General features: G+C 37.0%; 1 protein-coding gene across 9 annotated transcripts in view; it reads right to left on the reverse strand.

The window, feature by feature from the left end:
* caskin1 (CASK interacting protein 1) overlaps positions 1-27,949 on the reverse strand; it is a 151,383-nt gene that overhangs the window by 36,835 nt on the left and 86,599 nt on the right. For all 9 annotated transcript variants that reach the window (XM_051940951.1, XM_051940950.1, XM_051940957.1 and 6 more), the window contains exons 3-7: positions 11,456-11,553; positions 9,964-10,109; positions 6,578-6,673; positions 6,360-6,490; positions 2,322-2,430 (exon numbers count right to left, since the gene is read on the reverse strand). In XM_051940951.1, coding sequence (XP_051796911.1) covers positions 2,322-2,430; positions 6,360-6,490; positions 6,578-6,673; positions 9,964-10,109; positions 11,456-11,553 — 580 coding nt within the window. The remainder of the gene's footprint in view (positions 1-2,321; positions 2,431-6,359; positions 6,491-6,577; positions 6,674-9,963; positions 10,110-11,455; positions 11,554-27,949) is intronic.

Consider the following 27,949-nt stretch of genomic DNA (forward strand, 5'->3'; position numbering starts at 1 on the left):
GGTTTTGTTACTTAGACTTCATAATTTAAATAGCTTTTAATTTTTAATACACACAGCGAGTGTCGATTTTCAACTAACTTGTCGTTATTTTATTATCTGACCAATTATTACATTACACCCCGTGCTCTTGTTCAAACGAGAAAAATCAAAACGCGCCATATCCAGTTACTTTAAACTCATAAATCAGAGTCTCTACATGCAGATTAAACACCTCAGGGATGTGATGATTTACCACCATGACGTCAACAGAAAATAACCCATATCCCCTGCGGCTCCTTTGCTAATTACAACTACATGCTATTTTTCAGCCTGAGAACTGAGGAGCGATATCCCACTCAGATCTGTAGCATCAAATGTAGGCCAAATGAACAAAGATGAATTCAGTCCGAAGGCGCTGCAGGGCAAAACCTTTCGCAGCTGGGGATCTAAATGACAAAGTTAGTTTCTTACACTGGAGCAAACGCATTCATTAAAACATATTGCCTCCTTTGTTTTCATACACTTCGCGGCGTTTTACCGTCAGCAGCATAAACGGGTGATTTGCATCATCTCCCTCTTGCTGTGCAGCACGTGGTGTTGATGGGGTTTTCCATTTCTTTTCATAAACAGGCAACAGGCCTCAAACACCTCACTGCATTTAGAATATCTAATACTTTCCAAGGAATTCTGACAATATAACTGCTAACAACAGGAGTAGCAGAGTAAAACATCTTACCGAAGAACCAATTTCATGTTAACATTTTTTTTTTTTCATGTTCAGGGTTATGTCTCAAGTAATTTTTTTGTAGTTGACATATTTTCATGTTATAGATTTATTGTAAAATTTAATATAATAACAGCTGCATCTCATTTGGTTAGAGGGTTTGTGTGGTGCTATTATAGTGTGATGAATAATAACTTACTACAATTTTTGGAAATTATTAAAATCTCATCTACTCTCTTTCCAAAATCCAGATTCAAAGATACAAGCTGCTGATGTGGATCAAGGTTAAAGCAAGAGTAGAAGTACCTTTAAGTGTAAGGCAACCGAAAAAAAGCGTCAGTTAAATTTGGTTCTAGTGGTAACTATGTTGGAGTTAATTTTGAAAAACAAGATTTGAAGGCTTATAGAGAACGCTGACATGGCCGCTGACTGACAGCTGTGACTGACAGCTGCTTTACTCGCTGCTTTCACCTGCTCTGGTGTCATGTCACAGTTCTGAAGCTTCTGTTTAAAGAATAAACAGAGATTTGTCAACTGTCTCGCAGTTCTACTGTGTTTATGGTTCAGGAGATGCGCTAACAAAATCTTCTCTTGATGTTCCAATGCATTATTCTACTAAATCTGATGTTTGTTGCTGTGATATCTGCTGTGTTAGCACAATGTGACTGAATTAGTAAAAGCAAGCGCTGGTGTAGCACGCTCCAGAGTGAGGAACGCAACTTCTTACACAAAAGATTCAAAAAGCAGTGCCAACCAAAGAAGCTGTTAGCCTGGGCGCCAGTGCAAACCAAGGGGTGACGTCACATCTCATTATGTCCGTATTTAAACACCGCTTTTGCTTTCACATGTAAAAGACATAGTGAGTTGGATTTCCAAAGTGGTTCAATGTCACAAAAACCTGCTTTTTATGTTGAGATTTAAGGTGAGCAAAAAAAATCTACCTTTGCATGTAAACTTCTGTTGTTTACATCCTGTTTAACTATTTATTTGTATTTTCAATTTTTTAACACCCCCACATGTTGTAATACGGAAGCCAAGCAACGACATTTCATTGCCAAAATTTCACTGCTGTGTTTTTTGTGCAATGACAATAAAAGAAAGTTTAAGTCTAAACTACCAGTCAAAAGTTTGGACAAATGAACTAAACAGGTTTAGTTCCTTCAGGATAATCTACCAAATTTAAGATTTAATTTTTTAAATATTTTTATCATATTCACCTAATTCTACATGATTCCTTTAAGAATCCCCTTAAAATAAACCATTTGCAATAACCAGATTCTGTAAAAAATAAAAAAATTCTGCCTTTGTCGGGGCTTCAGTTCAAACTTGGGTCATTTTTTAACCTCTGCCACATCAATAATTACATCTGTAATTAAACACTTTTCACAAATTCATTGTCATTCATTGGAACTTTTAGAAATATGTTGCATTGGCTATCAGCAGTTTCTGTTTCCACTGCACAGACAACCATCCCTGCTTGTAATATTTTGACCGTCGTGAAGACAACAACATATGTTTGCCCTTGAACAATGTCTATACCTTATTCATGCAAGTCTGTAGTAAGTTAGACTGAAATCATCCTCTTCAGCTGGAATGTTTTCAGCAAAGTTCCTCTTACCTCCAGCAGGAGTCTCACTGCCTCGGTCTTCCCACAGAGGGCAGCTTCATGCAGGGCAGTGCCCGCTTTGGTCTGCCTGTTGATGTCGATGCCGGCCTGGATCAGCAGCCTGACAGCAGAGGGAAGAGGGCGGCAGAGAGAGAGAAAGTAAAGGAAGGAAGTTGGAAGAGATAATAGAGAAAGTAGGGAGAGAGTCAGAGAGAGAAAAACATTAATGAGTGTAAAAAAAAGCACACAGGAGAGAGTAAGAGGAAAAGAGGAGGAAGCGGAGTGAGGTGTTGAGAAGAACAAAGATGCGGACATTATTTGAGAAGAAGTTTTGCTTTAAAATTGAACATTAGACTTTTAAATACATGCTGGGCAGGTAGGAAAAGGGGAAAACTCTTCAAGTAGAACACAACTTGCTAAATTTAGTTCATGTTAGATAAGCAAGAAAGAAGTCAAGGTAAACAGACACAAAGTGATCACCAATGTGCTTAAAAGTATATTTACTCAAGTATCAAAGTTTTGAGGTACTTATACTTGAGTATTTCCTTTTAGTTTAACTGGACACTGAAGGGATTCAACCTGTTCTCCACAAGAGTCACTGGTTACGTCACACAACCAGATTTTAGTTGAAATTTATAAGATATAATGCAATATTGCAGACTTCCTCCTTAAAAAGGTGTAAAAGTACGGTTCATTAATAATACTTATGTAGATTTTTATTATTTTGAATGCACGGCTTTTTTTTTTTTTTTTATTTTTTTTTTACTATTTTTGTTAAAACATGAGGTGTGCTATTAATAGCTTTGGGGTCATTCCATGTCACCTCCCAGCTAATGTGATGGGTTTTCTTTAAAAAATTCTGCTGACAACTTCTATTCAGTTAATGGGATGTTGCAAAATCTAAACCCTCTGATCTGGATATTTTATTTAATTTCTATGATTCTCTTTAAAGTGTCATTAATTGCTTACTTTTCACTAGAAAAACTTTGGGTAAATGGGTAACAATTTGAACCGAACATCCACAAAGCCCTGAAGACAACTCAACAGTTGTTGCTGGATGTTTTACTTTCTTGCAACCAAATTTTTATTCTGTGTAGCATTAATATAGTTCTACTATATCCAGAGGGTAATTAGTAATGCATGAAAAACAACCAAAAGTCTTATTAAATATAGCTTTTGAGCTAAAAAAATAAACAAAAAAGCGCTAATTCTAAATTATGAGAAACTTTTTCACAGTAAAGTGTTTTTTTTTGTTTTTTTTAGACTTTTTATTTATTAAAGATTTTTCAAACATGAAAAACAAACAATCAAACGAACGAAAATAAAAAGGTCACGGGGCGGTCACAACTAAGAAACATTTCAAGTAAAAGAAAAAAGAAAACCCAAAAATGATGTACGTCAAATAATACTGCCACAGTATGAAAACTCCAGCCATTATTAATACAGTAAAGTGTTAATAATCATTGCAGATATACTAAAAATTAAAAGATGTTACATTGTTTCCTCATCATTTGATACATTTTTTCATAGTTGTCGCTGGCTGTTGTTGCATTCACTGGTTTTATTTAATAATTAGGTAGTTTAACAGGTTGACTTGCTGTGAGATTGATGCAAAGATGTGTGAAAGGGGAGATATTAACACATTATCAGGTGTTTATTTAACCTGTACAAAGGCCAAACAGCAACTTTACGGTGGATTATGTGTCCGATTTTCTCATGATATGACACAGTAACTTCCTGGAGTCTCAGCTGGCTGACTCACAGCTGCTCAGAGCCAAGAACTCATCGTCACACAATCTCCCAAACAACAGCGAATTGTAATTTTAACACAGACTAATGCTTTGAAGGACTTGGAGAGTGTCTGGACTGACCTTTGCGTGCTAGCACATTTTAGATCATCAGCATGTTAATGTTCGTATTGTGATAACATTAGCATTTAGCTCATTGGTCACTGAGCTGGTAGGAAGGCTGGAGACGAATACACTGCCCAAAACAAAAAAGTCGCACAATCTAATATTTTGGTGGACTCCCTTCAGCTTTGAGTATGGCACGCATTATTTTGATAATCTTCTGCAAAGTCACGGCTTTTACTTCTGTCCAGAGATGCATTATTTTTTCACCAAGATCTTCTATTGATGATGGAAGAGATGGACCCCTGCTCAAAGTCTTCTCCAGAACATCCCAAAGATTCTCAGGGAGGCTGAGGTCTGGACTCTGTGGAGGACAATCCATCTCATGCTCCCTGATCCACTCATTCTCAATGTGAGCTCCATGAATCCTGGCATCATCTTGGAACATGAAGAAAACCTCCACTGATGGTCATTCAGTATCTTGAGGTATCAGCTGACCTCATTCTTTGGGAACATAACGTTGGTGAACCTGACCAACCCCAGATCATAACCCTAACCCCCACAGGCTGGTGGGCACTAGCCATGATGAGAGCATCACTTCATCTGCCTCTCTTCTTACCCTGATGCCCCCGTCACTTTGGAACAGGGCAAATCTGGACTGTAGAAAGAGTCAGTTTCTTCATTGTGATGCAGGAAGTGGTATCTTAAACAGTTTTTTCATTGAATATTCTTTTATTTTGATGACGTTGCCGCTAGCTTGCACTGCCATGACTTTCTTCTTTATGCCACCTAGCGAACTGAAGCCTTTTTTTCTGACTAGCCTCAATGATCGTTGGTTTTCTGAGAGCTACAGCTGTTTACCACCAATCTTTTGAGTTTCCTTCGTATTGTGGAAATGTTTTCACTTCCACTCTTAAACATAGCCATGAGTTCTACTGTTGATTTCCTACGATCATCCAAGATTTTGTTCCTGGAAGATGATGGTTCTCCACTTTCTTTCCAGGTTTTAATAATGCGTTGGACGGTTCTTAATCTGATTTTAGTAGTTTCATCTCCTTAGTTGTTTTCTTTGCTTGATGCAGGCCAATAATTTGATCCTTCTGAGACAGATTAACATCCTTTCCATGACCACAGGATATGTCTTCCAACACGATTGTTTCAGAAATGAGAAGCTCCACACTGCATCAGCTAGGGTTAAAGAAGCTGTTTCATCACTGCAGTAATTATCCAATGGAAGGCTCTTACCTATTTGCTTAGTTAAATCCAGGTGACGACTTGTTTTTTGGACAGGTTGCTGTATATGCGGCTCTGACTGCAAAGGCCACACTTGTTTGCAGCATCACTTCATTGTTTGAGTAGGATTTGCAGATAATAAGTGCAGAATATCATCAGCTTTACCCACAAAATAACAGGGTCAGAGGAAAATTCGTCAAGAAAAACGCTGCCGAACACATTTAGTTTTCCTGTTACTTAGTGTGTATCTGTTTGTGTGTGTGTGTGTGTCTTCCACAGACTGCTGGCCATGGCAAATGAGCATCATTTATCAGTGTCACTTGGAGAGAGGAACGCTCTGCTCTATCAGCTTTGACAGCCTTTATTCTCCCACTCTGTTCTAAACTCCATTTCTCTGTCTATCTTTGTGTTTTTCTGCCTTCCTCTCTGCTGCTCTCTCCTCCTTATCTTCCCTCCGTTGCAGTCCTCTCTCATCTTTCACTGTCTCTCTCTTTCTTCCCTTCGCCGGCGCCGACACACACACATAACCCTGAGTAACTTTAAAAACAGGCGAGAGGAAAAACGGACTTTGCGGTGTGTGTTTATTCGTCTTGGCACGCCGCTCCGCCGGGATCTTTTGTTGCCCGAGTTTGTGCCGAATGCTGACATCACCACGGCAACGAAAGCCGCTCCTTTGCTGTGATGCGGTTTTGAGAAAAAACATAAACAAAAATTAGACTGCGGAGGCCCAGCTGAGAGGAGCTTGTAATGACTTGACATTTAGCGTGACAGAGCGGATCTGCAGTCGTATCAGCTGCCTCCAAAATGTATTTAGAAGTAGGTGACGGATCCATCACTGGATGGCAACACGTTTGTTTCTATTCCTTCAGCACATTGGATCCCATTGTTCCCCCGTTGTGTGGCACATCTGCTTCATCTCAGGGGGATATTTAAACTCAGTGATTCATTAGGCATGGTGTGTGCGTACCTGATGATGTCTATATGTCCGTTCTTTGCAGCCAGGTGCAGTGGAGACGTCCCATTGGGGTCGGTGGTGTCTCCTTTTTTGGGCTCCAGCAAAGCAGCACACATATTACTAGACAGCAACAACTGGACCACCTGCACACATAAACGCAACGGGAACATCAGCAACACATTTTCCTGTGGATGCAGTTTCAAATAACGAGTTAAAAGATAAGTTCTTACCCCAACTCTTCCAAACTCGCAGGCCAGATCCAGAGGTGTTTTCCCTGCGTTGTCCACGATGCACGGGTTGGACTGATGCTGCAGAAGCATCTCGGACTAGAAAGACGCAAACACAAAAGACACATCAGATCCATCCAGATGTTGAAAGGAGGCCTGGAAAGGGCAGCAGGCGAACACATGGAGACAAACAATCCTTCTGACAGGAGATCGAGACTAAAACTGACAGATGACATTTACAACTATGCTATTTACGAAAAATACTGGAAAAGGGCATGTGTCCCTGGTTTAATGTAGCTGTATCAGTACATTGTGGAAGACTAAACCTTTACCTAAGCCACTGTAGTGAGGAGGAGAGTCAATTGATAAACCAAGGAGCGATGGGAAGATCATGCATCATAAAAGAGAGCAATGATGAGTTGAATGGATATGAATGTTTCAGTGTAGTTTCTTCATGCTAGTTGTAGTTTTCAATGTTTAATCTGCTAGTATAATTGTTTCTGAGCAATATTTGACACAAGAATTCCTTTCACGATCATTGAAGTTCTTTTTTACTACTACAACACGAACACCTAGCATTTTATGTATTCATTTTGTATGTTTATGTATTCCAGTGTTCTCTCAACATGCATTTCTTTGGACTTTGGACAACAAACGCAAAGGTCTCAGACGGCCCACAGGTTCTGACCCACAATTTTCTTCTTGCTGTAAGGCAACGCTGTTACTGCACCACATGAAAACAATGCAAGGAGAAAATGGCAAAATTATGTAATGCAGACAGCAGCACACACACATAACACGTTCACACACATACAGGCTCAGTCAAAACACATTTTTGTTGAAAAAGACAAGCAGTGCTGAGCAGACGAACGCATTAACGGGGTCACATCATTACGCCTGTTGATTTCCGGCTCAAAGTATCTTTTTAACATCATTGTTTGATGGATAAAAACATTGATGCAATGTTTTTGAGACGTGTTAAAATTAAACCGTTGACTGTCAAAAAAGCACAATATAATTCAGACATTTAACGGTATATTTATTACAAAAACAGAGTTTTTTTTGCCAGTATCTAAGTGAGTTTAAGGGAATATTTCCTTGCAAAAAAAGCAGCCTGTCCCTGTACTATAACTTTAGAGGTGTGCAGTGGCATCAGGAGAAAGGAAAAGACAAGTTAAAGTGGAAAAAAACTTCATTTTCTCCAACACATAAATAATTTTACTCTGCTTTCAGCTTCATAATGCATCTTAAAAATGTAACAGATTAGGCAAAAACAATGTTAGAGTCCCTCATCTCAGATAAAGCACACTCCCTTCCTCCTTCTTATTTATTTTATTTATTTTTATCTTTCTGGATGTCTGTTTCGGTTTTGGTTATTTGTGATGTATTTGTCCGTGCTCACTGGGAGCAGCTGGGGATTAAAGCTTTGGCTCCAGTTTGTTACCCTGTATAAATCATAGATATTTAATCAAGGAGAAGCAGCGGTTCTTCAGCTGTGGAGTTTGTGAACGCTCCGCTCTGCTGTCCTCCAGGGTATGTTCGCTGCTGTAGAGATTCTGCTGTATTTCACTGTTGTTTCTTTGGCAAGCCTGCAGCAGCACTGCAGTGTTTCCCCCATATTTTTTTTCTTCTTTACTGGGAAAGCCTCTAGAATGGAATCTACTTAGCTCATTTTGTTTCCTAAGGCATCGTGTGTTTTCTTTGTCAACATTTTTGACCCACATGAAAAATGCCAAAAGACTGGGTAAACTGAAACGATTTTTATGTAGATATAACTGGAAAAGAACAAGATGTAAGTAGTCTAAAAGCACTGGTTTGATAAATAACACACAGTGGCTTGAATTTGGCAAAATAAGTTAAAACATTTGTGTAGGCTGCTCTAATTGTGCAGAACCTTTGATACTGCATGTAGCTATCTAGCTGTGTTTGCACCAGAAAACACTGACAATTGTGGAATAAAGGGGGCATATTATGTTTATTTCCAGCTCTATGTTTTTATTCTGGAACTAGCAGAGTAGCCTTGCTTGACTCATTTATCTCATACTGCCTGTTTTGCAACCCTTCAGTTAAGGACAGGCAATAAAAAGCCCATTTTGTTCTGATTGGCCAGCTTTAGGAAGCCTGCCGATACCTAAGGCTTGTAAGCACCACTTCATCCTCTTGCCTTCGTAGAGGTTCTCAGTAGCGTAATTTCTTGTTCTTGATTGGAAATTACACCTTCTCAAATCCCTCTGTACATATTTAAACTCCAAACGGATCCAGAATAGGACAGTGGACGGCAGCAACATCAGTGGCAACCAAGATTACAGCAGGACAACTCTGATAATATGGTCAACATTATTGTGTAATTTAATGGGGTGTTTAGTCTTTCATTCCCAAGGGGTACACAAAAATATCTATCTAATAAGGAAACATAGCTAGAACTGTATAGGATTTCCCTGTCCCATCAATCATTTGTATGCTGGAGTACATTAAATGCTCATAATACTACTTAGATTTGTGAGAACGTGGACATACGTTTCCCAAGAAGATGACAGTTTGACTTTGCAGGTGTGTTGTGCCTTGAGCAGATGACCTTTTAAAGATATCTGTGGCAGGAAGTAGAAAAAACTGTGGAAAACTAGCGTTTAGAGCAGTCTGACGCCTAAACTTTTGGCTTCACCTCATTCTTACCTCATCACCCCTTTAAGTTGTTTTGGTCCATGTAAGCCGTTAACTCTAATTATCAGACTATGTTTAAACTGCAGTTGCTGAAGTTTTGGCCACTTGGGAGCAAAAGAAAAAACACAACATTGACATATTAGGGCTTTTAAAGTTCATGCGCCCTACAAATTAGTGAGCAGATGTCTATTTACACATCCAGCAGAGACAGGAGAACATTAGCATTCATCTGGAGTTGGGTTACTGGGGGCCTTGGGAATGTAACTCTAATATTTACTCTCTTATTATCTTTGCCTTTGTCTATCCCAACTCCCTGTATGGCTCTTTAGCTGCTAAACGCTCGACTATATTCACTGTCTGGTTGCTAAATATATCCGTGTGATGTTTTCTGGGCAGGTAGTGTGCGCAGTGGGCTCTTTTTGACTTGACACTCTCAGAGGGGTAAACGAAAGTATTAAATCTGCAAGCTGGATAACTAACACAACGCACTAAAGGATGTTATTATGATCTGTAGAGGAACTGGTGAGTCTGGTGGTGAATCTCTGTGGGTTTGTCACTGTGATGTTGTTATTCTATTCATTAGGATATAAAAATATGGACTATAGCAGCTTTAAATGTTCACACAATTATAATGATGAGAAATCCCAGCTGTCAGTACCGACATATCATAGTTAGGACACACTGTGGTCAACTTAAGCTCAGTTTTTTGAGCAACTGGTATCACTCACCACATCGTAATGGCCGTGCTGGGCTGATAGGTGGAGAGGAATTTGTCCTTCATCTGATTGGCCGTTGACAGACGAACCTGATTTCAGCAGCATCTTCATAGGCTCCGCCTTCCCCTGCCAGGCGGCATAATGCAGCGGCCGCATACCTGCACACACATATCAATGTACACAACAAAGTTTTTGACTGTTCACATGAGAGATATGGAGGGCTATGCATTAATATGAACAAAAATCTGAAAAACTTATATTCTAATAAGTGAAAGTGTAACAGACTTGGAGTAAATAAAAGTCTCCCCATGGACATCATTAGCTTGCAATACTCTAACCTTGCTGATGTTAGAGTTGTAGTAAATTATGTACATCATCATCATCTAATACAGGAACATAATAGCTAACCAGAAATCAATCCATTCTCTATACACCGCTTTATCCTCACAAGGATCATGGGGGGTGCTGGAGTCTATCCCAGCTGACTCGGGTGAAGGCAGGGGACACCCTGGACAGGTCACCAGTCTGTCACAGGGCTACATATACAGACACACAATCACACTCACATCCACACCTACGGGCAATTTAGAGTAACCAATTAACCTCAGCATATTTTTGGACTGTGGGAGGAAGCCGGAGTACCCGGAGAAAACCCACGCATGCACAGGGAGAACATGCAAACTCCATGCAGAAAGATCCCAGGCCCAAGCTGGGATTTGAACTGGGATCTTCTTGCTGCAAGGCAAAAGTGCTAACCACTATGTTACTGTGCAGCCCCTAACTAGAAATGACAATGCATTATTACACTACCGTTCAAAAGTTTGGGGTCACTTAGAAATGTCCTTATTTTTTTAAAGAAATCCAGTTTTTTTCAGTGAAGATAACAATGAATGAATGATAAATCCAGTGTAGACATTGTTAATGTGGTAAATGACTATTCTAGCTGGACATTTTTAATGGAATATCTCCATAGGGGTACAGAGGAACATTTCCAGCAACCATCACTCCTGTGTTCTAATGCTACATTGTGTTAGCTAATGGTGCTGAAAGGCTCATTGGTGATTATCTAATGTAGAGCAACTTTAATTAATATAGAGCAATGTTCACTCCTTTTTGAAAAACTTTAACTCATATTATCAACTTTTATTCATGTACACTACCATTCAAAAGTTTGGGATCACTTAGAAATGTCCTTAATTCTGAAAGAAAAACATTTTTTTTCAATGAAGATATCATTAAATTAGTCAGAAATACGGTCTTGACATTGTTAATGTGGTAAATGACTATTGTAGCAGGAAACGGCTGATTTTTAATGGAATATCTCCATAGGGGTACAGAGGAACATTTCCAGCAACCATCACTCCTGTGTTCTAATGCTACATTGTGTTAGCTAATGGCGATGATTAGAAAACCCCTGTTCAGTTATAGAAAACGTGAAATTGTGTGGGTGATCCTAAACTTTTGAACAGTAGTGTATTTTTGTTGTATGTGTTTTGCCATTCACCTTTCTGGTCTCTGATGTCCACAGCAGCCTGTGACTCCAGCAGCAGAGAGATGAGCTCCAGGTTGCCATTAAGGGCCGCATGATGCAGTGGAGAAAACCTGCAGCACACAAACAACACATCACGGTTACATTTCCAGACCATTATCTCACCACTCCATTTATTTCTCCTGCTTTCTGAATGATAGCTTTTTGGATCAAACGAGCATGTAAAGACTAGACCCCACACGTGCACATAAACACACACACACAGGTCAGTAATAATGGCAGAGCTTAGCATGACAAATAGATTTAATAACAGAGGATTAAGGAGCCAACATCTGATGTGTATCTGCTGCAGAGCTGCAAAACAGAGGAGAGGAGAGATGAGATGGTGAGAGATACATGTAGAAGAAGAAAGGTATTACATCATGGAGAGCAGGCAGTGGATGTGTGAGTGAGGCCAGAGGGTGTATGCTGAGTAGATGAGATTGATATGTCAGCTTTGATGAATAAGCGAGAGAAACAGTATAAGGAGGAGAAAGCATCACACAACCCGAGGACACAGACGGGCAAATATAAATGAGAGCGCAGAGAAAAACGCATCCTAACGCACACCTTATGTCTGACTCAGATTGGCAGTGACCTGTGTCGTCTCTCTCCTCCGTGTGATTTGCTGTTTAATGTCACACGCCGTCACAGATAGCTTAAGGAGGGTTCCTGCTCTGTTACCATGACGAATCAGCAGAAGTACGTTGCCCTTTCACCCCTGCAGGTCCTTGCATCTGTACCGAGTTCTATCTGTTTTTAAAATGCAGCCTGATGACATTTTTAGAAGGTTGCCGAGTGACACATCAAGCCCTGCCCGGTGCTGCTGGATTTCCAGAACAGGTTTGGCGCTCACTGACTCATTGTTGTGAGGATGTTAAGGATTAGCAGGAAGTAAAACTGTCAATTTTTGCTGCAGCTTTTCAAATCTCTCTCGCACTGGCCCGCGGACACACACACTAATTGCATTCCAAAACTCTCCCAAGTGTCTCTTATCTCTAGAACCCCGGGCTGTTCATTTTTGACCTTGCAGTTTCGCAGCCGTTACTGTCTAAATTCGAGGATGTTTTTCAGGTGGAAATTAAAAAAAAAAAAAAAAAAAGCCTGAAGCTTAAATGGTGAACAGCGCGCTGAATGGAGCAGTTACTGACATTTAGTCCAGTTTGAGGAGGAAGTTGAAGAGATCATGGTGTTTGCCTGATGTGGAGTGATGCTCCAAGATAAACCAGAGCAGGAATTTCTCAGGAACCAACCAAGTCTCAACTGCTCAAAGCACCTTTCACTGTTACAGACATCACATACAGCAGCATTGTGAGAATGAAGGATATTTCTACTGATTCATTTCCTCATGTTTCGATTCTTATCTACAACTACTCACTGAATTATTTTTGAAACCATCCCAACTTAACTGTTAGCGTTTAAAATATTTGCACAGCGCTGCATGTGTACATGGACAGGCTTTAGGTCAGTTTATTAGGTAATGAAATATTAAAAGGAACCCTGTCCTGCAGTAAATGCCACCTTCAGTTTTATTGAAGCTGCCTCAAAGAGGTCTCGGTTCACAATCTTTTTAGAGGCTGCAGCTTAGTTGTATTATATTATAATGATAATAAAGGAGTGTTTGTAATATTTTGTCTGCCCAGGACTGCTGTATTAAACTGCATTATGTATAACTGGGTGATAATCCAGCAACTGAGCGCAACAAAGTGAATGATTCATGTTACACCTACATGCACTAAAATCAGCTTACATGTTCTCCTATTTACAGTTCATTTCAACAGGCCTGCATGACTTAAAACATAAACAAGTTAAAGGCTTAATAATCATTTGCTATTGCTCATATCAGTGCTGCAGCCTACATGGTATGTTGTGAATGATCTGCATAGAATTAATCCTCTCTTTTGTGGTCCACTTATGTGTCCTTGCATGAAGAGAAAGTATTGAGAGATACTCTATATCCCAGTGGATTCAACAGTGTTTAATGTGAAATTTGCATTTCAGTGACTGCATTTTCTGTCATTTGTTTTTCAGGATGCTCATTTCCATTTAGCACTCTTCTCAGTTGTGTGTTTCTATTTTCTGTTTGGGAGAAAGGAGTGAAGAGAGTGAAAATAAAATAAAAATCACTGTTTTAAATTGCCTCTGACTGTAACTTTCCAGTGAATGATAACACACATTCAAATTAAAATGCATTCCCGTATTTTTCAGCTCCCTCAAGGCCGGGGGTTTCCTCGATCGCAGCCTGGGAACCGCTGCCATACATCATCATTAAAAAAGGTTGAATAATGATCCAAACCAGGCAGCGAAGTGCACCTGTGAAATCAATATCATATTTTCTAGTTTACATTCCCGAAGGGGCTAAATTAGCTGAGCATAACAGAAAAAAGAAGAGAGAGAAGAATGCTTTCTGTCATCAAACTGCTGCACGCGACTATACCGTCTGAATATCTGCAGTCTGAAATGGAATAAAACCTCCTCTGCACGTCCAGCTTTATTTGAAAAAAAAAAAAGCAATATGTATAAACAGCTGCACAATAAATTGAATCTCAAACACAATCCTGATTTCAGCTTCCCACATTTAAACTAGAAAAGCATTCAGAGAGCGCAGTACTCTGCTAGAGCTGCTCAGTCGTATCATTTCTGACGGCTGAAATCTTTAAAAACTATTTGTGGATCCAGACTATAAGCCCCGCCCGGTGGGCCCACCACCCACCAGGCAGGAAATCGGGGTCAGGTGCTATGTGTACCAGGCAGTAGGCAGGAGTGGTCGTCGAGGCGCACTGCCCCCTGGTGGCGTAGATTAGCTTGGGGACGAGGAACGTCACCTCATTGGCGGGGAAGGAGCCAGAGCTGGTGCGGAAGGTGGAGCGATACCGGCTAGATATAGTTGAGCTATTCTATCTCTCTATCTATTCTTTCTAAATCCGTTAATCTGTTTTTGAGTAATGTTGCTAACAGAGAGACAGACAGACAGACAAATGCTGATCGTCACAAAACTCCGCCAAGGCCAGCCGAGTAATGAACATCCCATGTTGACAGAAATACCTGGATTCATCTTGGGTAAATCTGACATTAAAACACCTTATTTCGATATTTTCCAGGTCATTTTTGATCACATTGCTGCACTAGAATGGAGACTAGAAGCATCTCTGTGCACCGCCTTGCGAGCATTAGCCATAATTTGCCTGTGAGATGTTTAGGGGTCATCGGGAAATTGTACAATCTATTGGTAAGAAGATGTTCAATAGTGGGGGCATTGTGGGTGCATTTTTATTTTTATGTGGCCTCTAGGAGCTGCTAGGAGATGATTTTAAGTCTTATTTTGAAAATTCCAAATTGATCCATAAAAATCTGTGAATATCACTTTGGCCGTAAACATGCAGCACTACGACAGAAGAAAACAACTGCTTGTAAAACCTTTTAGCTGGATCCTAATTAAACCTCTGAATTAAACATCACATGGAGACGTCGCTGATCCTTCCGGCTGCTTTAGATTCAGCGTGTGGAACCACAAACACTCAGCAGACAGACGATCGCTCCCACTGCGCATGTGTCAGAACCCATTTCTGCATCTCAGCAACAACTGCATCGTCTTCTTCTTTCCCTCCAGGGTTAAACAGGGATACCGTTACACAATGCTGCTGTGATAGGCTGAGTGAACCAGTGTGTGTGTGTTGTTTGTGTGCAGGGCTGCAGAGTGTGTCAGTGGGGTGCATGTATGGGGGAAGTGGAGGGAAGCCCTTGCTTTTGCCAAGTAGTAAAACCTTACATGTAATATTTATATCCTTCTTCTCCTCTCCTCCACTTCTTTCCCTCTTTCTTATTCAGCCCATCTCCTCCTTCCCCCTCCTCAGCCAGCTGACAGTTTCACATCTTCCCTCCACAGCTCCTGTCCTTCCTCTCTAGTGTTGTCCTCGCATCTCATCTCCTCCTCTCTTTCCATCCATAAATCCTTCACTGTGCTCCTATCTTCTGCCTCCTCTTCCTGAGATCAATCCACATCCCTGAAACTGCAGCTGGTGTCCATCTTACACTGCAGCTCTGCAGTCAGTCAGGTTATAGTCAGTCATGTGATCTTTAGACTTCTTATGCTAAAAAATGTAGAAATTACTGTCAATACCAGGTACAAATGGGTCTTGCATGACTGTACAAACAAGAAAAACACTCAGAGAGCACAGTACTCCGCCAAGGCTGTCCATTCCTCCATATGGCATTGTCAGAAATGCAACATATTTTTATGTAGAAATGCAGCATTTATTATTATTCTAATTACCCTGCCAAGGAACATGGTGGAGTTGTGTGACAATCGGTGTACACCACCTGTCACTTTCTCATTCAAATGAATGAGAAAGTGTCCTAAAACTTTTGACACTGGGTGTATGTTTGTCTGTTTGTCTGTGAATCTGTCTGTCCGTGTGCAACATTACTCAAAAACAGGCCAACGGATTTTAGATGAAATTCTCAGAGAAGGTCTGAAATACACACAAAGATCACCTCATTAGATTTTTTGGCAGTGATGCAGCTTATAGTATGGATCCACAGATATGTTAAGGATTTCCCATTGCGAGATTTAGCGGCAGGGGCGGTGTCACTGTAACTACAACAAGTGAAGGCTTTGTCAGCTGCCTCCCGACGATCTCAAGATTGCATCCTACTACAAGTTGACCATGACTTATTCACCTTCACCTTTCTGCCCATCACTACTTTCTTCAGGAAAGAAGAGCTTGTTCCAGTGCTTATAAGTTTATACACATCCTTTGCAAGACAGCAACAGCATAACCATTCTTCCATCTTTACATGAATTTCTGGACTTCTCGGCAGTGTCGTCCTCACGGCAAGAAACTGCTTCTAAGATGAATATTTCCTGTGCCGCTGGAATGGTGACAAAACAAAAGCCTGTAGCATTAAAAATGTCAAAACATTTCATGGTTTAGTATGTCGTCTAAAATATGACAAAAAATATCATAGTTTCATATGTCATCCGAAAATGGACAAAAACCATGATTTCTTGTTGGGAAATGAACAAAAATGTCATAGTTTAGTACGTCATCTGAAATTGGACAAAAACGTCATAATTTAGTATGTTGTCCGAAAATGAAGGAAAAATGTCATAGTTTAGCATGTTGTTCGAAAATCGACAAAGTACGTCATTTTTTGTCCAAAAATGGACAAAAATGTCATAGTTTAGTATGTCGTCGGAAAATGGACAAAAAATGTCATAGTCTATGGCGGGTTATTTTGGAAAAAATTCACGATGATTTTTTTTCAAAGAAAACAACTCCATACTACTTTTCATGGCCTGCTTTACATTATTTCATCATATGGCATGTTTTTAGGACATGTTGAAAAAATGGCATTTTTTTTCGACATAGTATGGCGTTCTTGTTCATTTTCTTTGTATATTATTATTTTTTGGCCTTTCATTGGCTTTTTATTGATAGGCATAGTGAAGAAGAGACAGAAAATGTGGAAGAAGAGTTGCAGCAAGACATGCAACAAAGGGGCAGGAGCAGGAATCGAACCAGGGTCCCTGCATTAGGGAACGGCCTTTGTATGTGGGTCGCCTGCTTAACCCATTGAGCTACACAGGCGTACGTCATATGACGTTATTTTTACCACATCTTGAAAAAATGGCATTTTTTTTCGACATACTATACTTTGACTTTTTTTTTGGACAAAATTCATCATGATTTTTTTCAAAGAAAACAACTCCATACTATTTTTCATGGCCTGCTTTACATTATTTCATCATATGGCATGTTTTTACGACATGTTGAGAAAATGGCCTTTTTTTCGACATACTATACTATGGCTTTTTTTTGGACAAAATTCATCATGATTTTTTTTTTCAAAGAAAACAACTCCATACTATTTTTCATGGCCTACTTTACATTATTTCATCATATGGCATGTTTATAGGACATGTTGAGAAAATGGCCTTTTTTTCGACATACTATACTATGGCGTTTATTTTTGGACAAAATTCACGATGATTTTTTTTTCAAAGAAAACCACTCCATACTATTTTTCATGGCCTGCTTTACATTATTTCATCATATGGCATGTTTTTACGACATGTTGAGAAAATGGCCTTTTTTTCGACATACTATACTATGGCTTTTTTTTGGACAAAATTCATCATGATTTTTTTTCAAAGAAAACAACTCCATACTATTTTTCATGGCCTGCTTTACATTATTTCATCATATGGCATGTTTTTACGACATGTTGAGAAAATGGCCTTTTTTTCGACATACTATACTATGGCTTTTTTTTGGACAAAATTCATCATGATTTTTTTTTCAAAGAAAACAACTCCATACTATTTTTCATGGCCTACTTTACATTATTTCATCATATGGCATGTTTATAGGACATGTTGAGAAAATGGCCTTTTTTTCGACATACTATACTATGGCGTTTATTTTTGGACAAAATTCACGATGATTTTTTTTTCAAAGAAAACCACTCCATACTATTTTTCATGGCCTGCTTTACATTATTTCATCATATAGCATGTTTTTAAGACATGTTGAAAAAATGGCATTTTTTTTGACAGACTATGGCTTTATTTTTGGACAAAATTCATCATGATTTTTTTTTTTCAAAGAAAACCACTCCATAGTGTTTTTCACGGCCTATTTTGCATTATTTCATCGTATGGCATGTTTTTACGACATGTTGAAAAAATGGCATTTTTTTTCGACATAGTATGGTGTTCTTGTTCATTTTCTTTGTATATTATTATTTTTTGGCCTTTCATTGGCTTTTTATTGATAGGCATAGTGAAGAAGAGACAGAAAATGTGGAAGAAGAGTTGCGGCAAGACATGCAACAAAGGGGCAGGAGCAGGAATTGAACCAGGGCCCCTGCGTTAAGGAACAGCCCTTTTACATTGGTCGCCCATTTAACCCGTTGAGCTATACAGGAGCACACCATACGATGTTATTTTTACCACATCTTGAAAAAATGGTGTTTTTTTGGACAAAATTCATCATGATTTTTTTTTCAAAGAAAACAACTCTACAGTGTTTTTCACGGCCAACTTCACATTATTTCATCATATGGCATGTTTTTCGGACATGTTGAAAAAACGGCATTTTTTTTCGACATACTATTCTATGGCTTTTTTTTGGACAAAATTCACGATGATTTTTTTTTCAAAGAAAACAACTCTATAGTGTTTTTCACGGCCTATTTTGCATTATTTCATCGTATGGCATGTTTTTACGACATGTTGAAAAAATGGCATTTTTTTTCGACATACAATACTATGGCTTTTTTTTTGGACAAAATTCAAGATGATTTTTTTTTCAAAGAAAACCACTCCATAGTATTTTTCATGGCCTATTTTGCATTATTTCATGATATGGCATGTTTTTAGGACATGTTGAAAAAATGGCATTTTTTTTTGACACACAATACTATGGCTTTTTTGGACAAAATTCATCATGATTTTTTTTTTCAAAGAAAACCACTCCATACTACTTTTCATGGCCTGCTTTACATTATTTCATCATATGGCATGTTTTTAGGACATGTTGAAAAAATGGCATTTTTTTTCGACATATGGCGTTTTTTTGGACAAAATTCATCATGATTTTTTTTTTCAAAGAAAACCACTCCATAGTATTTTTCGTGGCCTATTTTGCATTATTTCATCATATGGCATGTTTTGAGGACATCTTGAAAAAATGGCCTTTTTTTTCGACATACTATACTATGGCGTTTATTTTTGACAAAATTCATCATGATTTTTTTTCAAAGAAAACAACTCCATACTACTTTTCATGGCCTGCTTTACATTATTTCATCATATGGCATGTTTTTAGGACATCTTGAAAAAATGGCCTTTTTTTTCGACATACTATGCTATGGCGTTTATTTTTGACAAAATTCATCATGATTTTTTTTCAAAGAAAACAACTCCATACTACTTTTCATGGCCTGCTTTACATTACTTCATCATATGGCATGTTTTTCGGATATGTTGAAAAAACGGCATTTTTTTTCGACATACTATACTATGGCTTTTTTTTGGACAAAATTCACGATGATTTTTTTTTCAAAGAAAACAACTCTATAGTGTTTTTCACGGCCTACTTTACAATACTTCATCATATGGCATGTTTTTCGGATATGTTGAAAAACCGGCATTTTTTTTCGACATACTATACTATGGCTTTTATTTTTGGACAAAATTCATCATGATTTTTTTTTCAAAGAAAACAACTTCATAGTATTTGTCATGGCCTATTTTACATTATTTCATCATATGGCATGTTTATAGGACATGTTGAGAAAATGGCCTTTTTTTCGACATACTATACTATGGCGTTTATTTTTGGACAAAATTCACGATGATTTTTTTTTTCAAAGAAAACCACTCCATACTATTTTTCATGGCCTGCTTTACATTATTTCATCATATAGCATGTTTTTAAGACATGTTGAAAAAATGGCATTTTTTTTTGACAGACTATGGCTTTATTTTTGGACAAAATTCATCATGATTTTTTTTTTCAAAGAAAACCACTCCATAGTGTTTTTCACGGCCTATTTTGCATTATTTCATCGTATGGCATGTTTTTACGACATGTTGAAAAAATGGCATTTTTTTTCGACATACAATACTGTGGCTTTTTTTTTGGACAAAATTCAAGATGATTTTTTTTTCAAAGAAAAACACTCCATAGTATTTTTCATGGCCTATTTTGCATTATTTCATGATATGGCATGTTTTTAGGACATGCTGAAAAAATGGCATTTTTTTTCGACATATGGCGTTTGTTTGGACAAAATTCATCATGATTTTTTTTTCAAAGAAAACCACTCCATAGTATTTTTCGTGGCCTATTTTGCATTATTTCATCATATGGCATGTTTTTAGGACATGTTGAAAAAATGGCCTTTTTTTTCGACATACTATACTATGGCGTTTATTTTTGACAAAATTCATCATGATTTTTTTTCAAAGAAAACAACTCCATACTACTTTTCATGGCCTGCTTTACATTATTTCATCATATGGCATGTTTTTAGGACATGTTGAAAAAATGGCATTTTTTTTCGACATAGTATGGTGTTCTTGTTCATTTTCTATGTATATTATTATTTTTTGGCCTTTCATTGGCTTTTTATTGATAGGCATAGTGAAGAAGAGACAGAAAATGTGGAAGAAGAGTTGCGGCAAGACATGCAACAAAGGGGCAGGAGCAGGAATTGAACCAGGGTCCCTGCGTTAAGGAACAGCCCTTTTACATTGGTCGCCCATTTAACCCGTTGAGCTATACAGGAGCACACCATACGATGTTATTTTTACCACATCTTGAAAAAATGGTGTTTTTTTGGACAAAATTCATCATGATTTTTTTTCAAAGAAAACAACTCTACAGTGTTTTTCACGGCCAACTTCACATTATTTCATCATATGGCATGTTTTTCGGACATGTTGAAAAAACGGCATTTTTTTTCGACATACTATACTATGGCTTTTATTTTTGGACAAAATTCACGATGATTTTTTTTCAAAGAAAACAACTTCATAGTATTTTTCATTGCCTATTTTAAATTATTTCATCATATGGCATGTTTTCAGGACATGTTGAAAAAACGGGGTTTTTGTCAATTTTCAACTGACCTACTGAGCTTTGACGTTCTTGTTCATTTTCTATGTATATTATTATTTTTTGGCCTTTCATTGGCTTTTTATTGATTGGCATCGTGAAGAGGAGACAGAAAGTGTGGGGGAAGAGTTGCAGCAAGACATGCAACAAAGGGCCAGGAGCGGGAATCGAACCAGGGTCGCTACGTTAGGGAACAGCCTTCGTACGTGGGTCGCCTGCTTAACCCATTGAGCTATACAGGCGTATGTCATATGATGTTATTTTTACCACATCTTGAAAAAATGGCATTTTTTTTCGACATACTATACGATGGCTTTTTTTTGGACAAAATTCATCATGATTTTTTTTTTTCAAAGAAAACAACTCTATAGTGTTTTTCACGGCCAACTTCACATTATTTCATCATATGGCATGTTTTTCGGACATCTTGAAAAAATGGCATTTTTTTTCGACATACTATACTATGGCTTTTTTTTGGACAAAATTCACGATGATTTTTTTCTCCAAGAAAACAACTCTATAGTGTTTTTCACGGCCTACTTTACATTACTTCATCATATGGCATGTTTTTCGGATATGTTGAAAAAACGGCATTTTTTTTCGACATACTATACTATGGCTTTTATTTTTGGACAAAATTCACGATGATTTTTTTTTCAAAGAAAACAACTTCATAGTATTTTTCATTGCCTATTTTACATTATTTCATCATATGGCATGTTTATAGGACATGTTGAAAAAATAGCCTTTTTTTTTCGACATACTATACTATGGCTTTTTTTTGGACAAAATTCATCATGATTTTTTTTCAAAGAAAACAACTCTATCGTGTTTTTCACGGCCTACTTTACATTATTTCATCATATGGCATGTTTTTAGGACATGTTGAAAAAATGGCGTTTTTGTCAATTTTCAGCTGACGTACTGAGCTTTGACGTTCTTGTTCATTTTCTCTGTATATTATTATTTTTTGGCCTTTCATTGACTTTTTATTGATAGGCATAGTGAAGAAGAGACAGAAAATGTGGGAGAAGAGTTTCGGAAAGACATGCAACAAAGGGCCAGGAGCAAGAATCGAACCAGGGTCGCTGCGTTAGGGAACAGCCCTTTTACGTTGGTCACCCATTTAACCCATTGAGCTATACAGGCGTACATCATATGAAGCTATTTTTACCACATCTTGAAAAAATGGCATTTTTTTCGACATACTTTACTATGGCTTTTTTTTTGGACAAAATTCATTATGATTTTTTTTCAAAGAAAACAACTCCATGCTATTTTTCATGGCCAACTTCACATTATTTCATCATATGGCATGTTTTTCGGACATGTTGAAAAAACGGCATTTTTTTTCGACATACTATACTATGGCTTTTATTTTTGGACAAAATTCATTATGATTTTTTTTCAAAGAAAACAACTTCATAGTATTTTTCATGGCCTATTTTACATTACTTCATCATATGGCATGTTTTTCGGATATGTTGAAAAAACGGCATTTTTTTTCGACATACTATACAATGGCTTTTATTTGGACAAAATTCACGATGATTTTTTTTCAAAGAAAACAACTCTATAGTGTTTTTCACGGCCTACTTTACAATACTTCATCATATGGCATGTTTTTCGGATATGTTGAAAAACCGGCATTTTTTTTCGACATACTATACTATGGCTTTTATTTTTGGACAAAATTCACGATGATTTTTTTTTCAAAGAAAACAACTTCATAGTATTTTTCATGGCCTATTTTAAATTATTTCATCATATGGCATGTTTTCAGGACATGTTGAAAAAACGGGGTTTTTGTCAATTTTCAACTGACCTACTGAGCTTTGACGTTCTTGTTCATTTTCTATGTATATTATTATTTTTTGGCCTTTCATTGGCTTTTTATTGATTGGCATAGTGAAGAGGAGACAGAAAGTGTGGGGGAAGAGTTGCAGCAAGACATGCAACAAAGGGCCAGGAGCGGGAATCGAACCAGGGTCGCTACATTAGGGAATAGCCTTTGTACGTGGGTCGCCTGCTTAACCCATTGAGCTATACAGGTGTATGTCATATGGTGTTATTTTTACCACATCTTGAAAAAATGGCATTTTTTTTCGACATACTATACGATGGCTTTTTTTTGGACAAAATTCACGATGATTTTTTTTTCAAAGAAAACAACTCTATAGTGTTTTTCACGGCCTGCTTTACATTACTTCATCATATGGCATGTTTTTCGGATATGTTGAAAAAACGGCATTTTTTTTCGACATACTATACTATGGCTTTTTTTTGGACAAAATTCACGATGATTTTTTTTTCAAAGAAAACAACTCTATAGTGTTTTTCACGGCCTGCTTTACATTACTTCATCATATGGCATGTTTTTCGGATATGTTGAAAAAATGGCATTTTTTTTCGACATACTATACTATGGCTTTTTTTTGGACAAAATTCACGATGATTTTTTTTTCAAAGAAAACAACTCTATAGTGTTTTTCACGGCCTACTTTACAATACTTCATCATATGGCATGTTTTTCAGATATGTTGAAAAACCGGCATTTTTTTTCGACATACTATACTATGGCTTTTATTTTTGGACAAAATTCATCATGATTTTTTTTTCAAAGAAAACAACTTCATAGTATTTTTCATGGCCTATTTTACATTATTTCATCATATGGCATGTTTATAGGACATGTTGAGAAAATGGCCTTTTTTTCGACATACTATACTATGGCGTTTATTTTTGGACAAAATTCACGATGATTTTTTTTTTCAAAGAAAACCACTCCATACTATTTTTCATGGCCTGCTTTACATTATTTCATCATATAGCATGTTTTTAAGACATGTTGAAAAAATGGCATTTTTTTTTTGACAGACTATGGCTTTATTTTTGGACAAAATTCATCATGATTTTTTTTTTCAAAGAAAACCACTCCATACTATTTTTCACGGCCAACTTCACATTATTTCATCATATGGCATGTTTTTCGGACATGTTGAAAAAACGGCATTTTTTTTCGACATACTATACTATGGCTTTTATTTTTGGACAAAATTCACGATGATTTTTTTTCAAAGAAAACAACTTCATAGTATTTTTCATTGCCTATTTTAAATTATTTCATCATATGGCATGTTTTCAGGACATGTTGAAAAAACGGGGTTTTTGTCAATTTTCAACTGACCTACTGAGCTTTGACGTTCTTGTTCATTTTCTATGTATATTATTATTTTTTGGCCTTTCATTGGCTTTTTATTGATTGGCATAGTGAAGAGGAGACAGAAAGTGTGGGGGAAGAGTTGCAGCAAGACATGCAACAAAGGGCCAGGAGCGGGAATCGAACCAGGGTCGCTACATTAGGGAATAGCCTTTGTACGTGGGTCGCCTGCTTAACCCATTGAGCTATACAGGTGTATGTCATATGGTGTTATTTTTACCACATCTTGAAAAAATGGCATTTTTTTTCGACATACTATACGATGGCTTTTTTTTGGACAAAATTCACGATGATTTTTTTTTCAAAGAAAACAACTCTATAGTGTTTTTCACGGCCTGCTTTACATTACTTCATCATATGGCATGTTTTTCGGATATGTTGAAAAAACGGCATTTTTTTTCGACATACTATACTATGGCTTTTTTTTGGACAAAATTCACGATGATTTTTTTTTCAAAGAAAACAACTCTATAGTGTTTTTCACGGCCTGCTTTACATTACTTCATCATATGGCATGTTTTTCGGATATGTTGAAAAAATGGCATTTTTTTTCGACATACTATACTATGGCTTTTTTTTGGACAAAATTCACGATGATTTTTTTTTCAAAGAAAACAACTCTATAGTGTTTTTCACGGCCTACTTTACAATACTTCATCATATGGCATGTTTTTCAGATATGTTGAAAAACCGGCATTTTTTTTCGACATACTATACTATGGCTTTTATTTTTGGACAAAATTCATCATGATTTTTTTTTCAAAGAAAACAACTTCATAGTATTTTTCATGGCCTATTTTACATTATTTCATCATATGGCATGTTTATAGGACATGTTGAGAAAATGGCCTTTTTTTCGACATACTATACTATGGCGTTTATTTTTGGACAAAATTCACGATGATTTTTTTTTTCAAAGAAAACCACTCCATACTATTTTTCATGGCCTGCTTTACATTATTTCATCATATAGCATGTTTTTAAGACATGTTGAAAAAATGGCATTTTTTTTTTGACAGACTATGGCTTTATTTTTGGACAAAATTCATCATGATTTTTTTTTTCAAAGAAAACCACTCCATAGTGTTTTTCACGGCCTATTTTGCATTATTTCATCGTATGGCATGTTTTTACGACATGTTGAAGAAATGGCATTTTTTTTCGACATACAATACTATGGCTTTTTTTTTGGACAAAATTCAAGATGATTTTTTTTTCAAAGAAAAACACTCCATAGTATTTTTCATGGCCTATTTTGCATTATTTCATGATATGGCATGTTTTTAGGACATGTTGAAAAAATGGCATTTTTTTTCGACATATGGCGTTTGTTTGGACAAAATTCATCATGATTTTTTTTTCAAAGAAAACCACTCCATAGTATTTTTCGTGGGCCTATTTTGCATTATTTCATCATATGGCATGTTTTTAGGACATGTTGAAAAAATGGCCTTTTTTTTCGACATACTATACTATGGCGTTTATTTTTGACAAAATTCATCATGATTTTTTTTTCAAAGAAAACAACTCCATACTACTTTTCATGGCCTGCTTTACATTATTTCATCATATGGCATGTTTTTAGGACATGTTGAAAAAATGGCATTTTTTTTCGACATAGTATGGTGTTCTTGTTCATTTTCTTTGTATATTATTATTTTTTGGCCTTTCATTGGCTTTTTATTGATAGGCATAGTGAAGAAGAGACAGAAAATGTGGAAGAAGAGTTGCGGCAAGACATGCAACAAAGGGGCAGGAGCAGGAATTGAACCAGGGTCCCTGCGTTAAGGAACAGCCCTTTTACATTGGTCGCCCATTTAACCCGTTGAGCTATACAGGAGCACACCATACGATGTTATTTTTACCACATCTTGAAAAAATGGTGTTTTTTTGGACAAAATTCATCATGATTTTTTTTTCAAAGAAAACAACTCTACAGTGTTTTTCACGGCCAACTTCACATTATTTCATCATATGGCATGTTTTTCGGACATGTTGAAAAAACGGCATTTTTTTTCGACATACTATACTATGGCTTTTATTTTTGGACAAAATTCACGATGTTTTTTTTCAAAGAAAACAACTTCATAGTATTTTTCATTGCCTATTTTAAATTATTTCATCATATGGCATGTTTTCAGGACATGTTGAAAAACGGGGTTTTTGTCAATTTTCAACTGACCTACTGAGCTTTGACGTTCTTGTTCATTTTCTATGTATATTATTATTTTTTGGCCTTTCATTGGCTTTTTATTGATTGGCATCGTGAAGAGGAGACAGAAAGTGTGGGGGAAGAGTTGCAGCAAGACATGCAACAAAGGGCCAGGAGCGGGAATCGAACCAGGGTCGCTACATTAGGGAACAGCCTTCGTACGTGGGTCGCCTGCTTAACCCATTGAGCTATACAGGCGTATGTCATATGATGTTATTTTTACCACATCTTGAAAAAATGGCATTTTTTTTCGACATACTATACGATGGCTTTTTTTTGGACAAAATTCATCATGATTTTTTTTTTTCAAAGAAAACAACTCTATAGTGTTTTTCACGGCCAACTTCACATTATTTCATCATATGGCATGTTTTTCGGACATCTTGAAAAAATGGCATTTTTTTTCGACATACTATACTATGGCTTTTTTTTGGACAAAATTCACGATGATTTTTTTTCTCCAAGAAAACAACTCTATAGTGTTTTTCACGGCCTACTTTACATTACTTCATCATATGGCATGTTTTTCGGATATGTTGAAAAAACGGCATTTTTTTTCGACATACTATACTATGGCTTTTATTTTTGGACAAAATTCACGATGATTTTTTTTTTTCAAAGAAAACAACTCTATAGTGTTTTTCACGGCGTACTTTACATTATTTCATCATATGGCATGTTTTTACGACATGTTGAGAAAATGGCTTTTTTTTTCGACATACTATACTATGGCTTTTTTTTGGACAAAATTCATCATGATTTTTTTTCAAAGAAAACAACTCTATCGTGTTTTTCACGGCCTACTTTACATTATTTCATCATATGGCATGTTTTTCGGACATGTTGAAAAAATGGCGTTTTTGTCAATTTTCAGCTGACGTACTGAGCTTTGACGTTCTTGTTCATTTTCTATGTATATTATTATTTTTTGGCCTTTCATTGACTTTTTATTGATAGGCATAGTGAAGAAGAGACAGAAAATGTGGGAGAAGAGTTGCGGAAAGACATGCAACAAAGGGCCAGGAGCAAGAATCGAACCAGGGTCGCTGCGTTAGGGAACAGCCCTTTCACATTGGTCACCCGTTTAACCCATTGAGCTATACAGGCGTACATCATATGAAGCTATTTTTACCACATCTTGAAAAAATGGCATTTTTTTCGACATACTTTACTATGGCTTTTTTTTGGACAAAATTCATTATGATTTTTTTTCAAAGAAAACAACTCCATGCTATTTTTCATGGCCAACTTCACATTATTTCATCATATGGCATGTTTTTCGGACATGTTGAAAAAACGGCATTTTTTTTCGACATACTATACTATGGCTTTTATTTTTGGACAAAATTCATTATGATTTTTTTTCAAAGAAAACAACTTCATAGTATTTTTCATGGCCTATTTTACATTAC

Source organism: Acanthochromis polyacanthus, chromosome 21 (assembly GCF_021347895.1).
Source record: "Acanthochromis polyacanthus isolate Apoly-LR-REF ecotype Palm Island chromosome 21, KAUST_Apoly_ChrSc, whole genome shotgun sequence".
NCBI classification, from domain to species: domain Eukaryota; kingdom Metazoa; phylum Chordata; class Actinopteri; family Pomacentridae; genus Acanthochromis; species Acanthochromis polyacanthus.